The 14048-nt window shown below is 35.4% G+C and overlaps 2 protein-coding genes across 5 annotated transcripts; one reads left to right on the top strand and one right to left on the bottom strand.

The window, feature by feature from the left end:
• Positions 1-6402: 6402 nt before the first annotated feature.
• On the top strand, positions 6403-9916 carry LOC143576439 (eukaryotic translation initiation factor 3 subunit H-like). 4 transcript variants are annotated; one of them, XM_077060526.1, is made up of 12 exons: positions 6403-6490; positions 6599-6687; positions 7101-7217; positions 7309-7412; positions 7920-7986; positions 8057-8190; positions 8285-8333; positions 8932-9003; positions 9107-9208; positions 9291-9358; positions 9465-9617; positions 9687-9916. In XM_077060526.1, exons 1-12 carry the CDS (start codon positions 6481-6483, stop codon positions 9742-9744), a joined length of 1023 nt encoding a protein of 340 aa, XP_076916641.1. In that variant the 5' UTR covers positions 6403-6480; the 3' UTR covers positions 9745-9916. The 4 variants fall into 4 exon arrangements, with proteins under 4 accessions (XP_076916641.1, XP_076916642.1, XP_076916644.1 ...); XM_077060527.1 differs by having other exon boundaries at positions 6408-6490; positions 6602-6687; XM_077060529.1 differs by having other exon boundaries at positions 6421-6490; positions 6608-6687.
• A 1498-nt stretch (positions 9917-11414) lies between these two features.
• LOC143576440 (signal peptidase complex subunit 3A-like) lies at positions 11415-13440 on the bottom strand. The gene is made up of 6 exons (XM_077060530.1): positions 13309-13440; positions 13188-13235; positions 12632-12694; positions 12494-12547; positions 12342-12428; positions 11415-11791 (listed from the first exon to the last, which is right to left on the bottom strand). The coding sequence occupies exons 1-6, from the start codon at positions 13432-13434 to the stop codon at positions 11666-11668; spliced, it is 504 nt and encodes a 167-aa protein (XP_076916645.1). The 5' UTR covers positions 13435-13440; the 3' UTR covers positions 11415-11665.
• Between the last annotated feature and the right edge of the window lie 608 nt (positions 13441-14048).

The following is a 14048-nucleotide window of genomic DNA, read 5'->3' as shown; positions in this document are numbered from 1 at the left end:
CCATGTTCTAGCTCATTAATCCACTTCTGGTCTTCAGTCAAGGTAATTAATTAATGGGTTTTTATCGCGAGATCATGCTGAACGAAAGCCCCATGGTTGATTTGATTAGATTGAATAGTGTCAAACCCAATCCCAAGCAATAGTCAAGAAGAAAAACTCAGGACTAGGAAAGAAAGGCAGAGACAGGGAAAGCTAGGGTGATAGCCCTATAGATGAGTAATAGGATAGGGAGCACTCCGCTACACTCATTAGGACAACAACATCCTAACTACTATGAGTTAAGCAGCTAATGGACAGACCAGACCGCATAAGACTACTGGAATAGAAAAAGAGAAGGGATTCACGGGCAGTGAAGGCAACCAAGGGAAAGGAATCATTCTATTCAATTCCGAAGCCTAGCGTCTCCTGTAAGACTCTATCACCTTCATTCTTTTGTTGAGGTTCTGGCACTTTTTCCTCCGGCCCTCTATTTACATAGCGAAGAAAGGCAAAGGCTCTTGCTCGAATGCGTGACTTATGTCTCTTTTTCCATTTATAAAAAGTAAGATGAATCTACGCTCCTCGGCCTATAGTAAGTGAATGAGAGGGTATGGGGTTCCGGGTCTTTTTCCAGTCAAAATTGACTAAGAGGCAATCCCCTTTTTCGGGTTTGATCAAATCGATCTGCTAGGGTTTTGTGTTCAACCTGATAGATTTGTTTCTGTATATAAGTGTTGGTTTCCAATCTTAGTTGCATATTCTGGATAGCCCAGTTGGTGAAACACATCTGTTAAGGGGTGGAGGTCGCGGGTTCGACCCCCTGCACCACGAGTTTTTAGTTAATTTTTGCTAAAATGTTTGTTAATTAAATTATTAATTATATTAATAATAATAATAACTAAATAATATTATTTTAATAAAAACCGACCTTGTAATACTCGTTTAACTCTCATTTTTGTTTGTGTCTATACTTAAAGGCATATATACATATACATATATAAGTATAATATAACTTGAAAAGTAATGTTTTAATAAATATATAAATCAAGTAAACCAATTTTATAAAACTACAAATAATATGTAAGTTATGTTTTCATAAATCAAAATAATCATTTTATATAATAAATCCTTATATAATATTATATTATTATAATATTTACTTATTAGTTGTTGTAATCGATCTTAAATCTTTACTTAAGTATATCCGTTACTCTCGTTTCTTTTAGGCTTTAACGTTTGCGTGTGACTTTTCCCGTCTTCCCATTATCTTAATCATCTTTTGTTCGTCTTTGAGGTGAGTACCACCTTCCCCTATTTTACTTGTTTTCTCACGTTTTGGGGACATATGCGTAAATATATTTTTCATATATACTTATACTCAAAACTGCAACTATTGTCTTATGTGTTAACAACTTATACCTTACGTGTTTATGTGCTTATTTGCTTTGTATGCTTCCGCATTCGGAGAGGTCCAGCATAATCTCAGTCTAGTATGATCATACGCCAGTCGTTATAGCCTTTGTGCTTCTCGACATCTCAGTTATACTTGCTCATTTGGTTAATTTGTTATTCTCATATGACTTGTTGCAGCTACGTATTTTGTTATATATACTATATATACAAACTAAAATGGTGTGTTGCTCACTCAACATGTGTTGTTGACAAAATTCTATTTTAAACGCATATGCAGGTTATCGTAGAAATTTAATGCAGGTTGGTGAAGACTTAGTGAAGAATTTAAGTTAGAAATGATACGATCAAGAATTTAGTTTGTAATTGTTGTTTGTTTAATAAGTTGTATTTTGTACTTGAATTATTTGAAATTATTAAATAGATATTGAAACTTATATTGTGCATGATGAAAACCTTGAGAGCTGTGACAATCAGTTCGCGCCCCGGCATTTCCGCCGTAGGTTGGTGTGTGACAGAGCACGTGGCGTGCCACGTGTCCACACGTGGCATAACGTCCGCCATGTGTCGCCACGTGGCATTTTTCTGGTGACCATCGCGTATCGCGATGGGACACCAGATTTGCCTATAAATAGAAGGCCATGGCCCTCTCACTCATCACACTCAAATTACATATACATCTCTCTCTCTCTCTAGAACTTAAGAATCATACCCTCGATCTACCTCGAAAAGCGTGTCCATATTACTCGATTTTCGTGCCCGTTTCCTCGATATTCGTGCCATTTACCACCGACGTTCCAATCAAGAATGAGTTACCATCCCGACGAATCACCTCGTGAAGCGTGCCAAAATAGGAGAAGTGTTGGTGTGCGTCGTTTTGCGTGCCAAGGAAGAGTATTGAAGGAAAGGAGTTTTGATCAAGAAGAAAAAGAAAGTGAAGCGGCGTTGGAGTGCTACTCGAGTGTGTAGGGTTCATAAGCCGACAAAGGTAGGCATGATGCCGGATAAAATAAAATAAAGGCTTAAAACTTTAAGTTGAGGTTATACTCGATACCTCGATAAAATAAAAGAAACATATAACAAAGAAAAGAAAAGAAAGAGAGATGTATATCTATATATGTGTGTGTGTGTGTGTGTGTGTGTGAGATTATATAAATAATTCTTTGTTATAGAATATTATTTAAGTAATAATAGCTATTCTTAAATAATAAAGAAGAGAAAAGAAATATGTTTCTTAGAGAAGAAGAAATGTAGTGATTTAACTAAAGGTTGTCTTATAAAAGAATACTTTTTAACTAAAGGTTTTAAAGTAAAGAAAGAGAAATTTGAACTAAAGGTTCATAAAAGAAAATAATCGAGGTAAAGATTATACTAAGGTTGTCTTATAAAAGAATACTTTTTAACTAAAGGTTTTAAAGTAAAGAAAGAGAAATTTGAACTAAAGGTTCATAAAAGAAAATAATCGAGGTAAAGATTATAAAAAGACTAAAGGTCTTAAGCCGGATTATATATCCGACTAGCAAAAGGTTATACTCGTACTATAGGTGCGAGATAGCAATGAGAAAGACCTTCAGACAGTGTACTGAAGCCGATCCAAATAAAAAGGTGAATACTCCCCAAACTTTACAAACTTGTTTTCAAACGAGTCAAATGTGTTAAATGAAAAGGTTTACATGAGACTACGTGTCTCTAAAACATTTATAAACAAGAGTATAAACCTAGCCCTCATGCTGTAGTATACGTTTGTCTGGATCCTTACATATGTGGTAAAATGCGGTGGGCACATCACACCACACTTGGTTATAGTCACGCTCGCCTGCGGGGAGTAATGACCATGTGTATATGTATGGTATCTAAGTAATGTCGAACGCTGCGGTGTCTTCTGGGGTGCTCTGTGTAGAGACTTGAGTTTATAAATTGTATTGTTTTATAGCTTGATTATTCCTAATCCACGATGGGCCGGACCCAAGTTATGTCTCGAGGGGTAATCAAGTAAAAGAAAATATTTTAGCATCAACATATTCACCAGCATTCTTTGCTGACGTATTTTCAAAACATTTTGCAGGTGATCAAAGTTAGAGCTTGGGAAGACGAAGTGCTCAAGATATCCGATGGCTCGGATCTTTTTGTATAAACTTAAATATAAAAAATGGTGGTTTGTAATTAAACAAGTAATCCTTTTGTTATAAACTTAAGACGAGTATTTTATAATCCTGTCTTTTATAATGTAAATATTATATCCACATGTTTCAAAAGACTTCCGCTTTAACACGTAACTCTGATTTATTTACAAATATGGTACCAACTGTTGGTCATACGCCCAGGCCTAAGATGGGGGTGTGACAATCACTTCTCTTCTATTGATGGAAAAAAAAAATCTTGGTTCTAAATATAGTATTGATTATAAATTCAACATACCGTATTAATTGGTCAATCTCTATTGATTGAATTATTAATACCATGAATTATATTATAAACATACTTAATATAAAAAAAATTATTATAATAATTACGTGTCTAAATATATTTTCTTTAAAATTGAAATGTATATATAAAAGAGTTTATGTTTAAAGAGTACATTAACATTTAATTTTTTGTGGCATCTTCATATTAAAGTAAACTAATTTTTTTTACAAATATTTAGTCTTAAAAATCATAGACAAATTTTTCATTGTTTATATTTATTATAGGACTATTGTGATAGTTGAACAATAGTTTGTTTATAAGGACAACATGAAAGCTGTTAAAAAAAATCTATTGTCGTATTTGTCTATGGCCGGGTATGGAATAATGTATAACATTTTTGTGAAAAACTTTAGCTACATCTTTACATTGAAATGCATCATTATTTTAAATGTTGTTTCCAGTGACATTGCTATATTATTGTATAGCGATGATAGAACAACCAATTTTCTATTTGATATTCATATATATTTAATGATATAAGACAACTATATTTGTAATACATTTTTTTTACATAATATAAAGACTTAGTTATCTTTTTTTTATTTGTATTAAATTATTAATTGTTATTTTTTTATAAGTAATAATATGATTTGATTTGATATTATTATTATTTTTTTAATAATAATAATCTTCTTTCATTAAATAGAAACATAGATATTTCATCAACATAGCAGGTAGGCGGGCAACAAGCTGCGTCGCCACCCCTTTTTGAATTGCAAGCCCTAACTTGCTAAAGACATACCCCTGCCCCTTTTGAGTCGACACATTGCTATGCACAACCCGTTGGACCCTGGTTATGAAACAGATAGCTTCCGGTGCCAAGGAGCCAAAGGTATCAAAAGCCAGAGGGACAAAAACATGTTGGTTCTCTTCGCAGGCTTTAGCATGTTTCTCCACCTTCTTCGTTTCAGCCCTTTTCATTGCTTGCCCAGCTACAAACCCATTATCCCTCAAACCAGCTAAGGGAGATACCCATGTGAGGTCAACACAAGCGTGTTTTCCCTCGGCCCAACCAAAGACGAGCAAATCTGCCCGTCGTAGAGTGGATCTCCCTTCCGTGGGGTCTGTAAGGAAGTTTACGGGGGCTTCCTTTTTAGCTGATATCCCAGCTCGCCTTAAGATGTCCCAAAGAACGTCCCGCACCCAATTATGTCGGTATTTGAACCCAGGCATCTCCTTGCAATGTACCGCATGCTCTCCGAATTTATCCAGGCAAGCCTTACGGCAGATCGGACATGTTTCGTCTTCTGGGTACATTGGGACCATCAAACGGTACTTAAGAATGGCCCTATACTCGACCGTAGACATGCTTTGGCCCAAGCCATCAATCGGGATAACGGTCAGAAAATCTTAGGCATGAGGACCATGTAAGCATTCAATAACCGCCTTCTGTCGGGGGGACAATCCAAAAACTTCTCCCAGGCTCTGAGCGATTTTGCCAAAAAGGGAATTCGCCAAAGTTTTTTGAGGCTTTGGTGGGGCGGTGTCCTTATTAGAGAAACCGCCAATGTCAAAGTCTGGGAGAGCGCCATTTAGGCGTTCCAGGACCTGCACGTAGTCTGAGTCCAGGTCGACAACTCCGCTATTCCTTAAGATGTGATTCTGTAGCTTCCAATACTGAGCCCTCGACGCTACAAAAGCGTAAACCCCAACATCATGAGCCGAAAGAAGGCCTAGACCCCCCCAAGCGCATCGGTAAAGATGCAAGTCGCCACTGAAGATCACTAAAGAACGGGCCTCCACATACAACTATGTTTTTGATGGCTTCTCGAAGCCCCTTATCAAAACAGGATACCGCATCATCCATCATATGGGGGTGGCATGTTCGTAACCCAAAAATCAACTTAGCAACCCCCCATGCAAGACATAAGCAGGAGGAGTTCGATCTGGGGATCCCTAAGGCAAGGTAAGAGTTTCATAAGATCAACCGCACGAGATGCTCTCCGCCTCGCCAACTCCTTAATAAAGTAGGGATCTCGACTAACAGCCCCTCCAAGGAGCTTTACCCCTCTCTCTGGTCTACCAATCCCAATAGGGAAAAGCCCATCTTTGACTTTCACCCCATTACACGCTGGCCAAAAAACCTCGGTTTTCTTAATATTAAGTTGCAGCCCCAATGATGGCCCTTCCGAGCTGATAATGTCTAGGGCTTTAGCGACTTCGTTGGCACCACCAATAATAGTCCCATCATCCAAGTACCAAGCATGAAATGGGAGGTTACAGTCATTTTGTACCCGGAGAACAAGAGGGTGTAATGCTAAGGCAAAGAGGAGGGGACCAAGGGGGTCTCCCTGCTAAACCCCAGTAGTAGCCCCTATACAGTCATCACCAATGTACAACCTAGCCTGCTGAGCATAAAGGAACTGGACCCATAGATAGATAGACGGGCAATGATGATGAACCTCCTGGAGAAGAAGTGTATTTTATTTATACATTAATTTATTACGTGTAATAAAATGAAGTGAAAAATGTGAAAAGCATACTAGCATAGGGACCATGTTTGCAAATATAATTATAAGGTAACCGATCTTTCGATTAGGGTTTCTTTGTTTCCGCCATACATCCAGAGCTTCTTCATCAGTGCGGCAATCTCCTTCCTGTTTCATCATCACAACAACAAAAACAATGGCAGCCGGTTCGTTTATTCATCCTTTCCTTTCCTTTAATCGGTTGCCTTAAATTGGTTTTCCGATCTTAATCTGTTGGTATTTTGTATTTTATATGTAATTGTTGACAACAACAGCAGCAGCAGCTCCACGTTCGTTCTTGCAAGTGGCGGCAACCGAGGAAGCAGTCGCACCGCCTCTTAGAGTTGTTCAGATCGAAGGACTGGTAATTCATCTTATTATTCTCTTCACACAATTTAGGCTTAGAGGCTTCCTATGTCTTTTTTCTCTATGTAGTTGATTCGTTAATTCTTTTGTAGAAATCATAATATTATTAACAAATACAAGCAGATACTCATAATATCAGTTTTCTATGTCTTATTCATCAATTTTTAGTTTTAATCAGTTCCTACCTGCATCTACAGTTGTTAGTGTTTTGTAACTTGCAAAAGCTTCATTTCTTAATACTGAATTGTTACTGTTAATTAAAATTGCTGCATATATAAATTCTCTGCATGATATTAAAATTAACAAATATCGGTCCTTCCCGATATCTTTCTACATTAATGGCATAGATCACATTCTGCTAATTATTATCATTTTTATGTGTTTTAAACTCTAAATTGATCTTATGAACAGGTTGTGTTGAAGATCATCAAACACTGCACAGAGTTTTCAAACTCGCTTGTCACCGGACAACTTCTCGGCTTAGATGTTGGCAGTGTTCTTGAAGTTACCAATTGCTTCCCCTTTCCTGTATGTCATTGTTTTTGTCTATTTTTAGATTATATGTTTCTATTATTATTATTATTATTATTCTTTGTAATCCTTAATAATGAACGTACAGATTCGGGAGGACGATGAGGAGATTGAGGCAGATGGTGCTAACTATCAACTTGACATGATGAAATGTCTTAGGGAAGTTAATGTTGACAATAACACTGTCGGATGGTGAGTGAATATGCATTATTAAAAATTATGCAATTCTCTAGGCTTTTAAACAAACCGAACATAGTATATTTGTTTGATTTTAATCCAACAAACAGTTGGACACAAGCAATTGAATGAACAGAGTTTTCTTGTTAATGTTCATTCGTTAACAAAGTTAGCATGTTCGTTTATGTTCCTATTAATAGTATAATAGGACAAACATGATTGAGCTAAAATCAGTTAAAATGTGTTGGGCTTAAAGAGTCACTACAACTAGACTAAGTTGTAATGGAACCAGAAAATATAAATGAATACATCAATGAACAAATGGACGTTCATGAACATAGTGAAGGAGACATTTGTTGATGTTCGTTTGTTCGTTTAAAAGAATTTACTGCCGAACGGTTCACTGAGCGTTCGGTTTATATAGGCCTACAATTGTCATTATGTTTATCAGTTTGTGCGCTGAATGTTTTCTGGCATCTATAAATTGAGTTTTTAAATTCTCCAATTTTTAATCTGGTTCAGGTACCAGTCAACTTTATTAGGTGTTTATCAGACCGTGGAACTGATTGAGACTTTCATGAATTACCAGGTAACATATATATTTAAATTTACTGTGCCATTTAAAATTTATTACATAACTTATAATTTTTGGATTGCAGGAGAATATTAAACGATGCGTGTGCATTATATATGATCCTTCTAAGTCTAACCAAGGTGCCCTGGCCTTGAAGGCTTTGAAGCTTTCTGATTCATTCATGGAACTTTACCGCAACAATGAATTCAATGGAGAGAAGTAATTTACTAAACATCAGTTTGTTATTTCTTTATTATTTGTTTTGTATAAAGCGCAAGTTTAATCTCACTTTATTCTCATCTTTTGTTGTTAGGTTGCGAGAGAAAAATCTTACATGGGTCGATACCTTTGAGGAGATCCCTGTATGTTTTTTATTTGGCTTGTAAATAAACCGAACGAACACAATCTGGACATGTTTGTGTTTGTTTTTTAACTTGAATTGAACAAACGATTGAACACGAACAATTAAACTAGCATAGTTTTCTTTTCATGTTCGTTTGTTAATATTATAAACGAATGGTTCATGACTTGATGAATTTAAACTTATAAAGATAACTGAACATAGATAAACGAATACAAATGCACATAATTGCGCAAACACTGATTATAAGTTTATAACTAAATGTTAACTTCAGTCTGTTGGGGTCTAAAAAGAATAAAACTAGATTTAATTGTAACGAGACTGATACATTTAAAGGAACTAACTTAAACAATGTAAACTAACAAACACAAACAAACGTAAGCGAACTTAACAAAAAGTTTTGTTCATGATGATTCGCTTATTAAATAAAGAACATAACCGAACATCCTAATCAAACGTTCACGAATGGTTTACTGTGCGTTCTATTTGTTTACAGGTTAATTTTTTGATACAAAATTGCTAATATTATGAACTAGGTTTTCTTTTAATCATCTTGCTAACGTGTGTATTCTGTTTTCAATGATTTTCACATTTAACAGATCAAGGTTTCTAATTCAGCGCTTATCAGTGCGTATATGACCGAACTGGAAGCTGATTCGCCGGTCAACCAGGTATTTAATTTTCGTTTCAGAGAACTGCTACGGTTTTCATTATCTCATAATATTATATAAACTAAGTGTAATTAACTAATTGTGCTTTTTTATATGTTAATAGTCTGATTACGATAGGCTGCAATTATCAACAAATCCCGTCATGGAAAGGAATATGGAGTTTTTGATTGCATGCATGGATGAGCTCTCAATGGAACAGCAAAAGGCTTGTTTCTTTTTTGTATATGTTACTCACTCTATTATGTCGTATTATAATATTAACAACAATAAAATTTTGGTTTTTTCAGTTTCAATTTTATTATCGCAATCTGTCACGTCAGCAAGCACAGCAGCAAACATGGCTTCAAAAGAGAAGGTATCTGATTATCTGCACATGTTGGAATAATGTGTTATAGTCTTGTTTCTTTTTTTTTGTATTGCTTGATTATTTATTATTGTTTGTTTAATTGGTGTATTTTAAGGGCTGAAAATATGGCACGCAAAGCGGCAGGTGAGGAACCGTTGCCTGAGGAGGACCCGTCAAACCCCATCTTTAAACCACTTCCAGAGCCGTCTCGATTGGAGAGTTACCTGATAACAAGTCAAGTTTCCAACTATTGCAATCGAATCAACAGGTATGTTTTTGCAGAATTTATTAGAACATGTTTTGTTTTATCTTAATTTGGATGTGTGTGGGAATGCAGTTTTGCAGGGCAGAGTTTCAGCAAATTGTATTTGATGAAGGCATTACATGAAAACTGATGATGAGGTGCCTTGAAATATTATCATGCGTTCTATAGTGCCGTGATATTGGGGTGCGTTGGCCGTTTTATCTGTTTTGTTATTGGTATGGTAGGATAATTTTGGTGTAAAGACTACCTAGAAACATTTTGTTCTATTTGGTGAGCTTGTTTTTATAAGATCAGAGTTTGGGATGTGGATGATTGTTAGGTATGACATCATATATTGAGAGAATCGGTTTCATTATTTCATATATGATTATAAAACTATGCTCAATAAGTCGATATGTACTTATTACAAATATTTTTATTGGGTTCATCGGTTTCACGGCTATCGGGTTATAACCAATTTTAAACTCATCTCAAAACCCAACTTGAAATATAAAATACCTATGTTTATGACAATTCTATAGTTTTAAACATTCGAGTTTTTCTAATTTCAAAATCTCATTTATTATGTTATACAGTATGTTCAGTTGAATTTTATATGCCATACTCTCTAAACCAGTGCTAAAATTTATGAAAAATGACCAAAATTTATAGAAAAACCAAACTTTTTTTTTTTTGAAATGCCAATATCATTGAACAAAAAAAGAGGAACATTTACGAGAAACAATAGGCCTGAAAAGCACAAGGAAAGAACATATAAAAATAACTACCCAGACAAAGACTTAAAGTGGAAAATTCACAAAATTAAAATTTACACCATTTCTCCCAGTCCAAGCTAGAGCGATATACTTCAATGCTTAACCCATAGGAAAGATGCCGCTTTGATATCATGCACCGCGTTGACACCGAAAAGGGGGCACCCTAAAAAATAACCTCATTTCGTAAATTCAAATCATCCAACACGTGACCGCCGAGATGGATTGAATAGCAAGACATTCCTCCTTGTTCGAAGTGTACTGGATGGGATATACGAGTAGCTCCTTCACCGAATCACAATAATATAATTTTGGTATCTTAACCCAATCATGCACGATAGACCACACCAATCTAGCCACTTTGCATTTTACAAATAAGTGTTGTGATGTTTCAACAGTCACCCCGCAAAGAGCACACATGCAATCACCCATCGAAATACCATACCAAAATTTGATTCTTAAAATTCAACCCCATATTTTTTTTTCAATTTTTTTAGGTGGATGTTACTAGAAGAATAAATAAGTATATTTAATTAAAGAGAGATTTATGGAGTATGAGATGTAAGTAGTTTTATAAGCGAAACAAATTCAAGAAATGATTTTTAGTTAAGAGATGGGAGATGGAATGTGGATGCTCTTAGATCATTTTTGGTAATCGTTTAGGTATCACGTAATCCTAGTTACTCTAGTTCCAATACCTTGTTTCATACCCAAATGGCCAAATACCGATCTTCGTATTTACAAGTTTCCAGTTTTTACATTGATTCAAGTTTTTCTACCATCCCTAGCAGGGTCAACCATGTTAGCTTAGGGAAATTCAGGATGCCTTCGAGGGATTCAAACTCCAATTCCGTTGAACCCACTTGCATTTCACGCAAATCGTACACGCCCTCACTGGGTGTTTTTGTTGAACATGTCTGGCTAAGGGGGGTCAAGTGGCTGAAGGTTTTGCTGAACCCTCGTCTAAGACACCTTTTGACAGAAGCTCATGAGCTCCAATCTCATGCAAGTATTGTGGTACCCTTTTTTGGGTGGTTGTTACTAGGTGCATATTCCATGTACCCTAATTTTAGGGGTTTTGTCTTGTTAATTTCATAAGATCTATACACATAATCAATATCTTCCTCATTTTCAGCCAGGGCCACAAGTAAATGGGAACAAAACACATAATCATGTCCAGCAGATTAAAATTTCACAAGTTCAAATTACGAGATTACACGTTTCCAGTTTTAAAAAAAACAAGAAAAACACTAGTTCTGTTTAGAGCGCCAAGGCTATTCTCAAATCATATATTAACTATCACCTGTATGACTCGGGCAACCGAAAACCGGGCAAAACTAGTTTGTCTGCAAACATCTTGCCAGTTTTTGGCATCACATGCCAGTGCAAAGTCAAGTTAAAATCTCTACCTCTAAGGTTGCTTCCCTGTATAATATTTAAATAAAACAATTAATACATAAACTAATAATCGGGATTAAGTTTTAACAGATGATGGTTTAAAAGTAGGGTTGTAAACGAACTAAATGTTCAGTGAACCATTCGACTGAAAATTAGTTTATGGTTTATGTTCAACTATTTAATAAACGAACAAGCATGAACATATGTATACCTGAGCGTCCGTTCTTTTATGTTCGTTAATATATTCATTTAAATTTTCTAGGAACATTACAATTTACAAGTTTTAGTAATTTTATAGGCCCAATACATTGTTATTTGCATTTACCTTTAATTAGCTCAGTTATGTTCGTTCATCTATGATTACTTATGTCTGTTCACTTACATCCGTGAACTGTTCGTCTATATTGTTAACGAAGAAACACAAACACGTTCACTTTCTTAACAAACGAACACAAACAAGAAAACCCTGTTCATTTAACTGTTCATGTTCGATCGTAGTTAAACAAACGAACACAAACATGCTCTGTTCGTTGTTCGTTCGGTTCATTAACAAGCCTATTTCAAAAAAGAAATTTACCTGGTCAATGAACTTGTATTTGTTATAAGCTTTTATAGAAAACTTTGCATTATCTCTAGTGGGTATGATACCATCCCACAACGACACCTGTAACATATTACTTTGCATCAGTCATCGAGAAAGTATGGAAACATGATGAACATTAATCATACCTGATTCAGGGAATTCTTTGGAGTGCTATATTCAGCAGCTAAAAATACAAAAACCTACAGGTAAAAATCATGGTAGGCATAATTAAATAGGGTTATTATATTGCAGATGAACAATGAAAATTAATTAGTTTATAAAACCTGCTTTGTATTCCACGTAAAAAGTGACTGTAGGTCTGCAGATATATCTAGTGTCAATGCAACCTGCATAAATGGAAGATGTATTATAATTGTCAAACTGAAATCTGTAATAAACCTGAAATAACTTATTTTTCTTATGCAATAACGGTTTTAAAGTTTTTGAGAGTGCATATTAAACAAGCAAATGTAAGAATGAGAGTACTTGAAGTCGTTGATCTTCAACTAGTCAATCATCAAAACTAACAGCATAATATAATTCTATACATGAGGAATCTAAAATCTAATCCATGTTTCCCACATTTAAAAACTTGATATATTAATTTGCGCTGGAATTAGTTGCATATACTTCCATGAGTGTCTGACCGTAACCAAAAAAGAAATTGTGGCACGGGTTTTCGGTTAGACAAATTTTGGTAATTTGAATGACGGAACCGAAATCAATCACACAAACCACATAATAATCGGTTAAATTGGGTTCCTAGAATTGCGATTCAATTAAATTGAATTAGAAAGAGTAAAACATAAACCCTAGAGAGAGAGTGATGATTTGAGTTACCTCATCGTCTCCGTTGGATCTCTTCTGAAAGCGATTAACATTCAAGATCTACAAGTAACGCATAATGATAATAATAAGAATGAAATGAAAAGAAATAATAGTAGTAGCGTAGGGTTGAAACCTGAACGGTGGCGGTTGGTGAAGGAGAGTTGAAGTTGTCGGTAAGAGAAGCGATGGCGCAGATGAAGGCGAGAATGGTGAGAGATAAAGTCAGGAGAGCGTTCGCTCTGTAACTTACCGAATGCATTTTTACCCTTTTCTTCTCTTCCTTCTAACACTCCCCCTCAATCATATATATTATGCACTATCAACATTATACTACTGGTTAATGTTGGTTCAATTCGTTCTTCTGGACCGATATTAACCAATGATGTTGCATTAGTTATGCTAGCTTATTAAAACATTACTAAGAAAACTCAGTGGGACAAAACTTAGTTAAGAAAAAGGGGTACAAAGTGTGTATTCTTCCCCTCAATTGAACATAACCTCTAAGTCTTTAAAAACCAATCTCCTACCGTTGCTGCTTGACTTGATTTTTATGTAGTTGTATCCAATTGAAACTATGCAAGTTATATTGTCTTCATATATAGTCTTTGGGTTCTTCATGATTTGGTTTAAACCGTATGCCTAGTAAGTGTTGGATCATTGACCATCATGAGTGAAAGCGTATTTGAATTATAGTTGAGCTCAATGCAAATCTGATGGATATCCTACATAAACATAACATGGGACTCCATATTTTTTATATGGAACAAATCCATGTCTCAAGTCCTTTAAGGATACTAACTTATCGTTTAATACGCTTATTGATGTTGCATCGTTAAAACCTTGCCAGAAAAACCCGCTATGTAACAACCCCAA

The sequence above is a fragment of the Bidens hawaiensis genome, unplaced genomic scaffold (assembly GCF_021521415.1).
Source record: "Bidens hawaiensis isolate Kalapana, Puna unplaced genomic scaffold, B.hawaiensis_p1.1 tig00028122_1, whole genome shotgun sequence".
Lineage (NCBI taxonomy): Eukaryota > Viridiplantae > Streptophyta > Magnoliopsida > Asterales > Asteraceae > Bidens > Bidens hawaiensis.
The sequence above is the reverse complement of the archived record's forward strand: the minus strand, read 5'-3'. Positions and strand labels throughout refer to the sequence as shown.